This window comes from Vipera ursinii (genome assembly GCF_947247035.1).
Source record: "Vipera ursinii genome assembly, chromosome: 6".
NCBI lineage: Eukaryota > Metazoa > Chordata > Lepidosauria > Squamata > Viperidae > Vipera > Vipera ursinii.
The window spans coordinates 75694848-75711300 of record NC_139515.1 but is presented as its reverse complement, the minus strand read 5'-3'; the positions used below and the strand labels follow the sequence as shown (position 1 = coordinate 75711300).

The window sequence follows — 16453 nt, the reverse complement described above, 5'->3', positions numbered from 1 at the left end:
TTAGGACGCTGAGCTTGTCGATTAGAAGGTCGGCAGTTTGGCGGGTTGAATCCCGAGTGCCGAGTAGCAGAGTGAGCGCCTGTTACTCGTCCCAGCTTCTGCCAACCTAGCAGTTCGAAAGCACGTAAAAATGCAAGTAGAAAAATAGGGACCACTACGGTGGGAAGGTAACAGCGTTCCGTGTGCCTTTGGTGTCTAGTCATGCCGGCCACATGACCACGGAGACGTCCTCGGACAAATGCTGGCTCTTCAGCTTTGAAACGGAGATGAGCACTGGCCCCTAGAGTCGGAAACGACTAGCACGCATGTGCGGGGGAACCTTTACCTTTACCTTTTATTAATGCATGTAGGCATCATGACATTTCCTAAATTAAATATGTTATCATTAAATGCCATATGACATTTATTGGCCCCTTATTAGGTCTTTTACTATTTTGTCATTATTGCTCCTTCATCTCATTATGACTTGGCTTTTCAATTATTGCTTTTTTTCACCTGCATCTCTTAAACTGAAGGCACATACTTTTTTTTCTAGAGAGTTGGAAAGTATTCCATGGAGTCTATAACACACATGCATTGAGATGGTTTGCTTGACCAGCTGCCCCCTTAAGTTAAATAAATGCATAGAGGTTTTGAAATGATAGAAAATCCTGTTCTGTACCAGCCTACTACCGGCCCTGCAGATAATGCAGGGACAACCCCTTTACAAGAAGGCAAGAGGCTGGAACTAAGCCTGCCAAATTTATGGACACAAAAGCAAACAGAGCAAAACAAGACATGAACCATGAAACAGGAGCTATTCAAACGGTTGCCTTCAGCAAACCAGCCCTCCCACGCATTCCCCTTTTAAACAGTTCAGGGCGTGGCTTCTCTCTGCCTCCTTCCGAGGTGCCCCATTGCCTTCCTCTGTTTACTCCTGATTGACTGCCTCCTGCGTCGGGCGTCCTTGAACAGGGCCAGCTGTGGGTCATCTTCATCCACGCTGTCAGGCTCACACAGCTGGGTCTGCGTCGTAACCAGATGGGCCTGGCTGAGGGCTCTCATCAGCAAGCTCTCCAACACCCTCATCAACCTCTCCAACACCCCCCTCCTCCTCCTCTGAATTGTCCAACCCAATTGCCGAACTCACAGGCTGACCCTGAATCACAACAAATCCTCCAAGGTCTGTGTAACTAGAAAAAAAAGAGTTGAAGAAATATATGTCAGTACTCTAAAAAGTAGTATTAGTTTTTTCTCTCTTGCCGCACTAACCTTTTTTAACTTCTTCATGCTCTGCTTTTTGATTCATCTAAATTTCACATCCTCCCTGGAATTGATTAGTTAAGTTTATATTCTTCCCCATTTCCAACTGTACTGAAAATTATTTTAAAGGTTAGCAAAGCAGGGTTCCATGGAGGCATTTTATTCACTCCTGTTGATATTACATCACCTCCTGCCCCAAAATACTTGAAACTATTTGCCATTTCTCTAATCTTGTAAGCTTTCAGACTATACAAAGTGCCTCCTTGACTGCATTAATTAACATTAAGACTGGGTTTTTTAAAAAAACAGATCAAGTTTCAGCGTGAAGCTAAATGCATGACATAGTTCACCAATTCCCCTCAATATTCAGGCAAAAACTATACTGAAGGAGAAAAAGTACTGTGAGGAAATTCTGCTCCATGAAGAGTGCTTGTGTGTGTGCCTGTGTAAAATAGGCACCTTACTACAGCCTAAAAATAAATGTAAATCCATTTTGATTTTCTTGGTGTTCTTTGAATCCAAAATGTTGACTCCATAAGTATGCTTGTGTAGTTTTCTTGGCAGCATTACCACTGCCTTGGATTTTTTTTTCCATTTTCCCTTCAGTTTTCCACCCTATCCTAGAGACTCTTGATTTCTGAGTCCCAGCTGGACCTGGTGGCTCTGCTTAGCTTTTTTCCAGATCAGCCAAATTGGTTAGATGTTGACACTTACTGTGACCTTGTGGTACCTAAGAATCATAAAATCAAATGTTAAGAGCAATAGAAAAGCAGGAGGGTTTGGGACCCCTGGAGGGAATATCATGGGGGTCATTTAAGCCGAGCTATTTCCTGTCCAGCAACACAGAAAATGGGGGAACCACTCAACATTACATGGCAACCCACACAGATTTCTTTTTCTTTTTTTGGAGAGCGTCAAGCTGGCCACGCTTGGCTAATTAAATAAGCTAGCTGAGATATTTTTGAAATGCTCAGCTGGCAGCCAGCTCACGTAACTGCCTGCAGGATCGATCTGCCTTTCCAAAGCATGAACAATTTAGCCTCAACTCCTTTGATGCCTGCTGTCATTGTACTAGATGGGGTTTCCGGGATGTTGAGGATTGGTGTTTAACTAGCAAAAGGGAAGGATGATGTTTAGGTGAAGGAGAAAAGAAAAGCAGCCCACGTGCCTGCAGCCACAAGGACTGAGATGGTTATCCTACTGCTTGTCATCTTCTCTGTCACACTTCCATCTCAAGCCTATCTGTCATTTCATGTAGCCCAGCTGCTGAGCATTGATCTGTGTAACATATTTCAAGGACATTAAAGCAGGGGCAGAACAGCCTTGAAGGCTGTGGCCAGTCTCTTTTTTCCCCAATTCCATCTGGTTCTCTGATAAGAAGTGCATTGCTCATCAAGTCATGTATCAAGGTATACAAAGAAACAGTGCTAAGATCGTATTATTTCCCACAGCTTAATCCTACTCAGCAAGATTCCTTTGGTATCATGAGTGTGAATTCACAAAATGGCCAGTGTGCTGTGCAAAGATTTTAGAATATTAGTTGATGCAAGAAGAATGGAGAGCCCATCTCCATTTTGTTGGCATCCTTCACATTCCCACCCACCACTCCCAATTGAACAAAAACTCACCCTAGAGGAGGGGTGTCAAACTGCCAGCCCGTGGGCTGGTTGCATCATGCGGAGGCTGCGCCCACCCCAGCTCCGGCAATGCAAAAAAAGTCTCGATTTGTCACGACACGTCACATGACGTGGCGAGTTTGACACCTGTGCCCTAGATACAGAGATAGAGTAGCTAATAGCAGAGGGCAACCCCCTCATGACCTCTTATATTTTCTTACAAAGGAAGACTAATCTACCAGATCAACGTGCTGGTTTTATCCTTTAAAGCGCTTCATGGCATGGGACCAGGCTACAGATAGTCTTCAAGTTACAACCACAATTGAGCCCAAAATTGATGTTGCTAAGTGACATGTTTGTTAAATGAGTTTTGCCCCATTTTATGACTTTTCTTGTCAAGTGAACCATTGCATTTCTTAAGCTAGGAACATGGCTGTTAAAGTGAATCTGGCTTCCCTGTTGACTTTGCTCGTCAGAAAGTCGCAAAAGCTGATCACGTGACCCAAGGACATCGCAACCGTCATAAATACCAACCAGTTGCCAAGCGTCCAAGTTTTGATCATGTGACCATGGGGATGCTGCAGCAGTTATAAGTGTGAAAGATGGTCATAAGACACTTTTTTCAATGTGTTGTAACTTTGAACGGTCACTAAATGAATTGTTGTAAGTCAAGGACGACCTGTATTTGAGGGACCATCTTTCATCAACTTGCCCCATCAGATTTTGCAAAGAAGGCATGGTACAGATGCCATCAGCCAGGCATTTACATTTGCTAGTTTCCAGGCAACACGCTTACTCTGCTGTGGCATTCCCTTTATGGAACCATACTTTTTTCTTCTTCAGTCTACTCAGGTTTACATAATTAAAATTCATCCAATTAATTGATAAAGTCTGCAGTCCTCTGCACATTTACTTAGGACTGGATCTACCAAACTGAGTCTGTCTTAATTCCCAGTAGATATAATGCTATAATGTAAGATTTATTTAATTGGGAGACTGCCCTAATCACGAGATTCTTAATATATGATGACCTAGTTTCAGCACTCATTTGATGATGTACAACAAAATTAAGCCTTTCTTTTTACATGCCAACTTTGTAACAAGAAGGAGCAGGACTCTCTTTTTAGCGAGTAAACATGTGAAAGACAAACTACGTTTCTTCTCTAGTTGCCTTATTCTCTCTCTGTATGTGTCTGTGTGTTTATGTCTGTGTGTAAGGTGTATGTTTTCTCTGCAGTTACAGTTTAGCATTCCTGACTTTTTTTTTCTTTTTTCTTTTCTCAGAAAAGGATTCTGTTTCTCACTAATGACTATTTCTTCACTCATATTACCCACACTCCATTTAGGTGAGTGAGCAGACTCTGCAGAGGGAGATCAAATTAAATGTTTTGCATTACTATTCAGATGGCCTTAGGTAACAAAAAGTTTATTCCACCCAGTATCCTACAGAGTCAGTTCAATTCAGTTGGTCAACCTTCATCAACCTGATGACATCAAAATAATTTGAGATTATAAGGTCCAAAATTTTCAACTGGCATGGCCAGTGATCCTGTTGGCTGGAAAACATGGGAACTATAGTCCAGTTATATTTTTATATTATTTTTGTAATCCAATTATCCAATTATACCTGGATGGTACCAGGATGTCAAAAGAAGCAACAGATGCATTAGGCTGGATACAGTAGGCTTTCTTTCTTTCTTTTTTTTAGAAAAATAGCAACAACTAAGAGAGAAAAAGGAAGAAAGAATGAGAATTTGACTTCTAGAGCCATAGGAATGGCTCTGAAAAGGAATAATCTACAAAGCCTTTGGAGGCCCTGTTTCTTTATGGAAGTCCTGTAGAGAAAAAGATGCATTAACTCCTCCAGTTTAAGTCCCCCAGTTCACTCACTTAGTGAATCCATTTTTCATACCTGTAGAAATAGAACCAAATTCATCAAGGCAATTTCAAGATGCTGTAGATGTTGAAGATCCAAAAACTCAGTTGTTATACCTGCCAATTAAAAGTCTGAATCTCTGAGTTTTCAGAATTCATAGTGGAGGAAAAAGGGAAGTATGATGGGGTTCTGGGTACAGTTCAAGGTGTTGGCTATCACTTAAAAAGCCCTTCATCTCACAGGCCAGGTTATTTGGAAGACCACCTATCACCCAGGGTTGCTGCCCATCTAAAAAGATCAGGCAAAATACGTACAGTTCAGTTCCTTTCAGTCAAACAATGCCCGCTATCAGGGCCTAGGAAGCATCTTTCCTCTGGAATGATAAATCCCACCAAAATTTGTCTAACACCTCTAATGTCATTCCAGAAATCTTAAAAAACACATAGCTTCAAATAGGGACCTATTAGTATTTCGTTATGAGGATTAATGTTGTTTGGATGCTCTAATTTTTCCATTTTATTGTTTTGTTGTTTTAAATTGTAAGTTGGCTGGGAATTCTGTGATTTCAGTGTTAATGCATCTGGTTAATGGGGCGCCATAGCTCAGCAGTTAAAAATGCTGAACTTATCAGCTGGGTTCAAGAGCCGAGCTCTGCGCAATGAGATCCCATTACTTGCCCCAGCTCCTGCCCAACTAGCAGTTCAAGAGCATGCAAACACGAGTGAGTAAATAAATAGGTGCTACTTTGACAGGAAGTTATCAGCATTCCATGAGCCTTTGGCATAGAGCAAGGGAAGGCAACCTTGGCTCTTTTATGACTCGTGGACTTCAATTCCCAGAATTCCTGAGCCAGCCAGTTGAAGTCCACGAGTCATAAAAGGTTGCCTACCCCTGCCATAGTGCCATGCTGGTCACATGAACACAGAAATTGTCTTCATACAACACAGGCTCCCTCAGCCAAGAAACGGAGACGAGCACTGTGCCCGAGAGTTGAATACGACTGACAGGGAAACCTTTATCTTTTTAATGCCCCACCAATGGAGGCTGAGATAGACTTTCATAATATTCTGTTTTATTTCCTTATTGTCCCCCACTCCCTCACCCCAACTCACAGCTTGGGAATTGTTCTGTCCCGAGGATATGGTGAATACACGCTGGTTGGGGACACTTCAGTGGAAGAAGGTTGGTTATATGGCACAGTTTTGTAAAAGTCTTGAATGAGAAATATTGGAGAACACTTTCTTGTACCCTATCTAGGTTTTAATAGTGTTTTTCTTTGGCCACCCTCTCCATCTCTCTTTAGGTATTTATTTGCTAACCTGACAGAGTAGGAAATGATTATTAAAAATCTGATCTCAGCTTCCTACATATTTAAAGAGGGAGAAGAAAAGTACTAATAGAATGAAAAAAATGAAAATATGGCAACGTACTAATTTATCACCCCTGAAACCGAAATATTTCTTGGAAAGGCTCCCACTGTGTGTTTATGAAGTTTTTACAGTTCCCTTTTCTCAATGTTGTGTATCATATCCAGTCCTAATGTCAGTAACCATTTCTGCAAAATGGATGTGCCAAGGTCTGTGGCATCAGTCAGATTCATTTGCCACTTTAATTGGTTTTGTCTATGAGGCAAAGTACAGGATGCCTCAATAACTTTATAGAGTAATAGTTCTATCAAAACAAAGCAACCTTTGCTGTTTCCGAGTAGACTGAAGTAATGGGGCAGTTCTTCCTATTTTACTGAACTTCATTCCCACTATATGAACATCTATTATAATTTAAGCATTGGAATTTGATACTTGAGAATCCTCATATCTATGTTGCATCTAAATCAAAACTGTAAATTGTATTTCTCTCTCTCTCTCTCTCTCTCTCTCTCTCTCTCTCTCTCTCTCTCTCTCTCTCTCTCTCTCTCTCTCTCTCTCTCTCTCTGTGTGTGTGTGTGTGTGTGTCTGTCTGTCTGTCTGTCTGTGTGTGTGTGTCTGTCTGTGTGTGTGTGTCTGTGTGTCTGTGTGTACAACATAAGATTTGGAATCAGGTAATTCCTCCTCCCCCATCCAAACTAAATTCTTTGTGTATATATTCCCATTACACAATGTCTTAACCATCACCCTCATTTCTGTTATCCTACAGAGACTGAACTCTCATTCAGTACAAATGGAAATTTCTTGTGGAAAACTTTGAGTGTTAAGCATATTTGGCACAAAGAAGGAATCACCGTCATAACAATGCTATAACCTTTTCATTTCAGGTTTGCATGACCTTCTGCAGCCAGATTTGACCTTAGCCAACGAGTGGTAAGATGTTTTTTTTTCTGATCATGCACGTCTGGGAAAGATGAACACTTTGCATTGGGTCCTTGCAATTGAGGCCTTGAGAAACTGTTTCTGTAGAAGCTAAACAGCTGAGCTAAATCTTTGCCAATTAAAGGATATTAAATACACCAGAGAAAGGTTTTTTGCCCAAGGATGTGGCGAAACACTGTCTCCCAGAACAATTAACGCTGCCTTAAACCTGTGCTTGAGTTAGGTGCAAGGCTGATTCACATCTTCATGTCTGTTTATTTGGGTTGTGTAACCCTTTGGATTCTGTTCTGAACTGCACCAAAATGCAAGTGGCTACAAGTGGCTACACCTATTGCCACTGCTTAAAGCAAAGATGTCTTTTCCCTGGATTATGCTGCAAAGGGTGGTCACGGAATCCTAGAATAGACACAACTAATTTAAAGAGTTACCAATGGGTGCTATTGTACATGAGTGATTCTATGCCGTTTGAAGCATCATTTGCCTTTCAGATTCAAAACCCAGCACAAGTGTTCACATCCCTGGGGAATATTAATCAGATGTAAAAAGTTACTCTACCATTTTTTATTATTATTTATATATCAGAACCTGATAATCCTAGGGCCTAAATAAATTTATTACCCTTTTTTTCCTTTAAAGTTAGGACTGTGGGGAATCAAAAAAGAAGTCAAGATGAGTCTGAATCCTCAGTGTTTTGCATGTGTACTGTACATGTGCACCACATATGAAGGATGTGTTTTGATCCTGGAAGCCCTGTGTGACAGTCTTCTGGATTAGAGCATTCTGCTTTCTTATATTCTTATTGGGATAAGAGAGTAATTCAAACAATTGCCCATATTGGAATATGGTAAGATGGGGGACAATCAATGGGCTAACTATAGTTTCCCTAGGCTGTTTCCTGTTCTCTGGTTTAACTTCTCTCTATAGTGATTGTGAAAAGGTATATTTTGTGCTTAGTCTTATGTGTGTCAGGATAGACCCCGAAAGGAGAATATGTGCCAATACTCTCTCATTCTTTCTTTCTCCTTCCCCCAGGATTTATTGTGTTACAGATATTGATCCAGCTCACAGGAAGCTAAGTCAGTTGGAGGCTGTAATCCGTTTTATTACAGCAGAAGAACCTGACCTTGAATGTGAGTATGGAAACATATAGCTAATAATCAGTGTTCTTCTGAACCACTTTGCCTAAACTGTTAGGAACAGTCTTGTGAAGATACCAAATTGGTTCATCCAAGTATAATTACACAGTGGCCATATTCCAGGATATTACACTAGGGCTTAATGAATTTTTTTTGCTTAAAAGCGTCAATATAAGCTCCTCCACCAACTTTTGAGGCACTTTGTCCCAATGTTTCACAGTCCAAATTACTAGCAATTTCTAAATCCTGTTTCCTGAATTGTCTCCTATTCTCTAAGATAGCAAAACACTAAAATTGCTCCAACAACTATGTGACATCTTTTCAAATAACTGGTAGTGGCGATCATATCCCTTTTTAATTTTTTTTCTACAGGGTAAACATGTACAGTATATAATCAGCATGTTGGTTAATCATCTTTCATTATGGCTCTTTCTTGATTTTCAAATTACTTGCAAATTAGAATTAGCAACTTCACACTTCCGGGTTAGAGGTTGTGGCGTAACAGGTGCAGGGAAATGGGGCTCTGTTTTCCACATCCAATTTTGGTCTGCTGGGGACTCTAAAAAGGGTCTAAAGTTGACCTGGAGAGGCAACGAAGAAGAAGGGGACCCTCGGGGCAGCAGTTCTGAGGAAGCTCTTCAAACCAGTAGAAGAAAGACTGGATACATTTATGTGGCCAGCCAGAAGCCACCAACAACCCAAGATAAGCACTAACTAGCAACTTCTGAACAACACGATGGAACTGGGTGAGAACAAAGCTCTCTTTATAACTTTAAAAACCTTTTTTAAAGTACGCTGATGATACCCAACTTTTTCTTTCCACCCCGAACCAACCCAGTGATGCCCTCTCCGTGATGTCCCGGTGCCTGGAGGCGGTTCAGGTCTGGATGGGGAGAAACAGGCTTCGTCTCAATCCCGCCAAGACTGAGTGGCTGTGCATATCGGCGTCTCGGGTTAACCAAGTTATTCCACCTCTAACGATGGGGGGTGAGGTGTTACCCCCCGTTGATAGGGCTCGCAACTTGGGCGTCCTCCTGGATTCACGGCTCAATTTTGAAGATCACATAGGAGCCGTGACCAGGGGGGCTTTTGCACAGGTTCGCCTGGTGCGCCAGTTGCGCCCCTATCTGGACCGAGACGCCCTACGCACAGTCACTCATGCGCTTGTGACCTCCCGTCTGGACTACTGCAACGCTCTCTACATGGGGCTGCCCTTGAAGACCACTCGGAGGCTTCAACTGGTGCAGAATGCGGCCGCGCGAGTTGTAATGGGGGTTTCCCGATACTCCCATGTAACACCTCTACTCCGCGAGCTGCATTGGCTTCCGGTTGCCCTCCGGGTGAAATTCAAGGTGCTGGTTATCACCTATAAAGCCCTACATGGCCTGGGTCCGGGTTATTTGAGGGAACACCTGCTGCCGGCATCAAATGCCCTTCGCCCAGTGCGCTCCCACAGGGAGGGTCTGCTCAGGGTTCCGCCGGTGAGAGATTGCCGGCGGGTGACACCCAGGGATAGGGCCTTCTCGGTGGGAGCGCCTGCCCTCTGGAACCAGCTGCCGGTAGAGTTGAGGACTGCTCCTGACCTCCGATCATTCCGCCGGGGCCTGAAGACCTGGCTCTTTGAGCTCTCGGGCCCAGGCTGAGGAGAAAATTTTAACTGGGGTTTTAATCTACAGGGTGAATTTAATGCTTTTTTAATTGGTTTTAACTTTTGTATGTTTCGATTTTAATTCCCTGTAAACCGCCCTGAGTCCTCAGGGAAAGGGCGGTATACAAATGCAAATATTAAATTAAATTAAATTAAATTAAATTTTCCTGGAAAAAAGAACTCCCAAACCAAAGAATCCCCCAGTTGATAGAGAGAAGGGGAATTTCCATCCTGTTCTCTCAGGAAAAGAGGGGTAAATTAGAGAAAACTACAAGATTAATTTGGATTTAATACAGAGACATAGCTTTGACAAATTTGGGGACTAAAAGTATTTTTAAGACTTTATATTCGAAAAGATATTTGGAAAGTTGGTGAAATAGGTTTGGATTTAAAAGCTGGAAGATGGATGTTAATGACATCTAGTGATGAACCTTGACATTACAATTTATTATGCTTAAAGAAAATTTGGCACAAAGCCTGGACATAGATAAGGCTCTTTGTTATTCCTGGAAACTTTCACTTTTACAGACAGCAACTGGGAAAAGGGAAAAAATCCTTGGGCTGTTTTATCTGTATGAAGGAGACAATAAACCATTCTAAATTGGCCAGTCTGGATTACAAATATTGACTGACTTTTAGTTTCAATAATTATCAAGAAATATTAAGAAACAGTGGGAAAGTTGCTTCTGGACTATTTCTTTTTGGAAGAAACATGGATAATCAACACGAAAATGTAAATGGACTTCAGAAAGAAATTCTTTCCATGTTGAAATTAATTCAAGAAACAATTATTTTAAATTATGGGGAGACTAAAAATAATTTAAATTACATAAATGAGCAACTTTCCAAGCAAAAAATGTTCAGAAAATGACCATAAAGAATGAATTAGCAACTCAGAAACCAGAAGAAAAATAGAGGAAACTGACATAAAGATAGAGGATTCGAAAGAAGAAACCAACAGACAGACACAGATAAATAAAAATTTGGAAGACCCAGATATAACACCAGAAATGGAAAAGATATTTTACTTTTCAAGACTTCAGATCGTATTTGAGGACAAGGAAGAAGAATTGATAGAATGGATGACAGAGCTGTCAGGAAAAATGCTGAAAACTGGGGAACAAGAAACTAAAAGAGAAACTAAAGGAGAAATGGAGGCCGTTTAACGAATATAAATGATTAAGTGTTTTTACAAGCTAGAATAAGACTGAAGAAAATAGAGGTCCCGACTAATTAGATGAGGTATTATACCATCTAATGGATGTTTGAATAGGATTAAAAGAATAGACAATTGTTAGAAATAAAAGGACCATTGTAAAAATAGAAGGATGTGATTTGTAACTAGGATAACATAATTTTCTATAAGATGGGAAATATGAAAATATTAAGAGTTGGTATAAGGGAAGCTTTTAGTTACCCAAATATAGTTAATTATGAGAAAAATGATAATTGATAAGTTATTTTGAATATTGATGGGAAATTAAAATTGAAAAAAGAGGAAAAAAACAGGATATGGATTGAGGTGTCAAACTCAATTTCATTGAGGGCCGCATCAGCATTGCGGTTGCCCTCAGGGGGCCGGGTGGGTGTGACCAGTGTGGGCGTGGCCTACTGGATGGGCGTGGCCAGCTGTACATCGTTCGCATCAAGGGTGCCTATGGGGGCCTGGGCAGCAGTGGGACAGATCTGAGGGTCCCTGGCAGAAGGAGGGTCTCTGGGCCAGGGCCAAGCCAGTGGGGGCCGTTCCCTCACTGTTTCCAGGATGGCTTCATGGGCCGCATGAAACCACTTCGGGGGTCGGATCCGGCCCCCGGGCCTTGTGTTTGACATGTCTGGAATAAGGGAACTCTGCAAATACGTCTGAGATATGTTTTGGCTAGACAAGATATTATAAACTGATATTATTGACATTATGTATAACATTAGAAACATGTGATGAAGATGTTTATATTTAATTGTATAGGTATGAGTAGCAGTAAGAATTATACTTGTATAGTGGGGGGAAATGATTATTATTGGAAGAAGAGAGGATCAGGGAAAAACTGGATGGTGTAGTATTGGATTTTGAGTGAAAGTTAATATATAACACTGAATGATAAAGGAACCCAGACACATAGTTGTTTATTAAGTACTTATGATTGTAAAACTTGAAATTAATAAAATATTTACGGGGGGGAAGGAGAATTAGCAACTTCCACTCAATTCAATTCAAGTTAAACCTGGCAGATGGCAACCTTTACCTTTCATCATTCAATTCCTTGTATGAATTGGTCCATCAGATCATATTGTCTGTCCTAGTAACTAAAACTGTGCTGTTGAATATCATTGCTGAATAGCTAGAAACTTCAGGTGTGGTATACCTCCCATCTGATTATTAATGGAACCCTTTCCAAACTCACATTTCCCGTGGTCACTGTTTCTTTGATCTCCTTGATTCAGTTGGCCTACAAAACTGTTTTTTCATGCTTTGCTCCAGTCAGCATAGTTGGTCTCTGACCTAGAGAAGTATATCATCTCTCATTCCCAAACCAGCAAAGTTATTTATTGGAATGAAATTTCAGGGAGAATTCTACTAATACATTGTTTAAGGCTTCATCCATTTTTCAGTATGAAAGTTCAGCTCCTGATAATTCCATGGAGCAAATGGAGAAAGGAGGGGAGGGAAATGGATGGATGAATTTAAAACGAGATCCAAACTGAAATTCTAGGAACAGATTTATTGTTATTGCAATTCAAGATTCTTTCTGATGGCTTCAGCTTTAAATCTTAGGAATATACTTTGGATAGACGGGGATGTTCAAAGCGTTTCAGTTTTCAGGGCCTCCATATAAGACCATCCATTGCTGGGGTGACAATAACATCACTATGGCAGCTGAAACTGGGTGATTGAAAGCCTCACTTCTTTTTAACTCACTTTGCATTCATAGCACACATGTAAAATGAAGCAGGGCTTCTGCCACCTGATTATAGTTTAATGTCATTGATCCTGTTTCCCAAAACTCTAAATGTACAGCTAAACACATAGATCAAGTCCCCATCCTTATGGGCTTTGGATTTCAACTCCAATGTTTGTGTGGTGATTGCCTTTCTTTCTTACCATTCTTTCTCATACCTAGGTGATGAAGAGTTAGTTCAACAGGTTCTCTTTGATGCCGTAGTTACAGCACCTATGGAAGCCTATTGGACGACTTTGGCCCTCACCATGTCCAAGTAAATACACACTTCTTGAGCTAAGAGAGGTTTTGAAACCATCCACCTTTAGACTGCTGCAATGCACTCTACCTGTACCTGTCCAGAAATAGTGTTCAAAAAGTTCATTTGGTACAAAATCAGTGATCAACAGCAGCTTGTTTTTTACCTGTATTGTACAAATTATCATCTTTGGCCATTGGGATCTTCCCACAGTCTTCATTCCTTTGAAGGCCCATGTCCTGGATCCCAATGCCACTTGGGTACAGATCTGACTTTATCCAGAATTGCTGAGAACTGAACTTGTGATCTTGCCTAGAAAGCATGTTGATTACTCTAAAATACAACTTCAGTTCCTACAGCACAAAGGAAGTTCAGCCAGCTTTTCAATGATTTCTGCTCTCACTTGCTTATACAACTCTCATTTTTATTGTGTAACAGTGAAACTGAAGATGGTGTGCAGATGGCCTTCATGGGAACTCGAGCTGGTCTCCTGAGGAATACCCTTTATGTAGGAACTGAAAAACTGTCTAACAAGTGAGTCTTTTGGACATGTATTTTTGAGATGTGCCCCTTCTATTATCTTTCCAATATAACTATGAAACACTATAATCTCTCAGTTTTCCTTTTGCCATCCACTGAGGCACATGTAACCATCTCTCCCCACTTGCTCCATGGTTTGTGAACAGCTGGCATCTTGAGACATAGTCTTGGTCAGTGGTCAGGAGATTATGTGAAGAGGATACTTTTTCCACAAAATCTTAACCTCTCAGGGATAGAAGAAGAATGGGTGATCCATACTAAAATGACAAGACAACAGACAAAGATTTGTTTGTTAACCCTTAGCTTTACTGAGTGTAATATAGGTAGTTATCGTTTAGAATGGCACAGAGGCCTAGAGGTGTCGCAGTGGTTAGAATGCAGTACTGCAGCTACTTCTGCTGATTGCTGACTGCCAGTTCGAGTCTCACTGGCTCAAGGTTGACTCAGCCTTCCATCCTTCCGAGGTCGGTAAAATGAGGCCGATTGTTAGGGGCAATATGCTGACTCTATAAACTGCTTAGAGAGGGCTGTAAAGCACTGTGAAGCAGTATATAAGTCTAAGTGTTATTACTATTGCTTGCCTTCCACTTGGAAGGTTGAGAGTTCAATCCTAGGGAGCAGTAGATGTTTCTCTATCAGGATGCAAGGAGAAAATATCTGCTGCAAACTCCATGTAGGTATCAGTAAAGACGTCTGGCCAGTAAATGCTCAACTGCACTCATTGCCCTGACTCCACTCTGAATAAAGGGATTAAAGGGAGGGAAAAAATAGGTAGTCCTTATGTAGCAACCACAATTGGGATTGGCAGCTCTGTCATTAAATGAAGCAGTTACAAAGTGAGAAATCACATGACCACAACTGTGCTTCCTCTTCTTTCTTCTCCCATCTTTTGAAATGCTCACCCCAGCACTGTGTAATTAACAAGAAGGGAATTAATGTTTGTATTTACATTCATTGGAAATTACAAGAGAGGATTACAAGAGTTAGCAGGCACATATTGGGGAATACATCCGGCTGTTTGCATAACACTCTCACAGCTGCTGGCACAAGCACATTGCTTTTGGTGTACATTCCCATTGCGTTCCTGCTTACTCTGTTGTAATCCCTTCCTCTCCAATCTCTCTCCTCTTCAAGGAGAGAAAAAAATTAGGAGATCATGCACTGAACAATGCGTGAGTGACCATCACATGACTGAGGGGTGGTACTATCATAACCTCAAAGGATTGCTGAATGAGATAGTCAGTAAGCAAAGACTACTACCTATAAGCTTTGCTAAAGCACTTTCATATACATACTTCTTTACTTTCATATTGTCACCAAGCAATTGATCAAATTGAAGAGGGAATGAGCTGCAGGTTCAGATGTTGTATGTACAGTACCTATATTGTTTTCTCCAATCATTTTTTTTGTCCAATCCTCTTATTTATAGCACTCCTTCTATCTGACTCAGCTATGTCACTGGTTGTTGCTGTGATTGCTGAATTAAGTTTTGCTTAATGTGCCATTTTTACTTAGTGGCAGCTTCTGATGTAGATTGCTTCATTCTTTGTTTGCTTTAATGCTCTGTTTGTCATTTTCTCCCTCCCTTTCTGTCTATTCCCTCTGGCCCTTGCCAGTTTACTAACTTTAAATGGAATAGTCCACAGTATTCATAACAATTTCCCTTTCATAATACTTTTGGGGCAAAATATATATCCCATTCATGGCTTCCTTCACTCAATTCACCTTCTGAAAACATCAATTCACCTTCTGAAAATTCAACAATGATAGGAGGATATTGAGGCAAATACTTGCTGGAAATAGTATGAGCTGATAAGTTCATTTGTCTTGATCAATGCCAGGGTCAGACCTCAGCAAATCACTATTTTGTGGTGACCTGTGTAGGAATTATACATATATGCATAAGGTGCACATATTGTTGACGCATAAGGAAGTGTACATACAAACGTACTCACTCACCTGGCTTTCCTTCCATGTGAGGGATAACAAAGCCTAATTTGTGGTGTTTTTTTTAAAACAAGGCTACTTTGGATGATGTCTAATAAAAAAGAAATGCTACTTCATCACTAGTATAACTACTATAAAGTCAATTTCTCTCCCTTCCCCCCTCCCTCCCTCCCAATTGTATCTGGATAAAAGCAACAGGAATAACATAGGATGGTGAGTCAAATCACCAGCTTTATTCCTGTGGCACAAGGTGACATCCAACCTGCACAATAACATCAGAGGTTCCATTGCATCCGTTGTTTTGCATATTTTCTTCAACTGATGGGACATCTGTTGTTCTGATACTATTTTCATTCTAGAGCTTACACAATTGCTTGCGGTAACATCTGTTCTGGTACAGATGTCAACAACAGAATCCTTCAGATAACAGATATTGCTACAGTTGTTCTCATGTACAATAACCAGACCTTCTATATAACCAGACCTGTTTCGCTTTTTTATTCCATTTATGTAATTTCTATAGCTGCCCATCTCCACAAGAGATTCTGGCAGCATTTGTCTATCTTCTTTATCAATTTGTTGAATTGCTGCCACATCCTCAGTGCCAAATATATATTACTTCAGAACATAAAAAAGATCATGTGCATGTTCAGGGATGAATGCATTGAAGAATGCAAATACAAGGACTTATCCAACAGTGTGATCTGAAAACCTTTCAGTTGTAGTATGAAGTTGTGAAGGTTAACCTAATCTGCCAAATTGTTCCTGTTTATATGTCATTCATATTCAAGAAATGTTTACAGTGCCATTATACTATGGAATCGTGGGGAATCTATAGTACATAGCAAAATTGTGAGCATTTGTAAATCAATGTTTGCCCAGCTGAGTTTCCTCCTTCCTTTAAGCAACTGCTCAGCTTGTTAGCATTAGGCTATTTGCAACTGTAACCA

At 40.8% G+C, this 16453-nt stretch overlaps 1 protein-coding gene across 1 annotated transcript in view; it reads left to right on the top strand.

Annotated features, from left to right (window-relative positions):
• Positions 1 to 16453, top strand: part of CACNA2D4 (calcium voltage-gated channel auxiliary subunit alpha2delta 4) — a gene marked incomplete at both ends in the record, with an annotated part of 176079 nt that overhangs the window by 55367 nt on the left and 104259 nt on the right. The window contains 6 exons of the mRNA XM_083365389.1: positions 4143 to 4204; positions 5849 to 5916; positions 6986 to 7031; positions 8073 to 8170; positions 12941 to 13034; positions 13455 to 13550. Of these exons, the coding sequence (XP_083221515.1) occupies positions 4143 to 4204; positions 5849 to 5916; positions 6986 to 7031; positions 8073 to 8170; positions 12941 to 13034; positions 13455 to 13550 (464 nt within the window). The remainder of the gene's footprint in view (positions 1 to 4142; positions 4205 to 5848; positions 5917 to 6985; positions 7032 to 8072; positions 8171 to 12940; positions 13035 to 13454; positions 13551 to 16453) is intronic.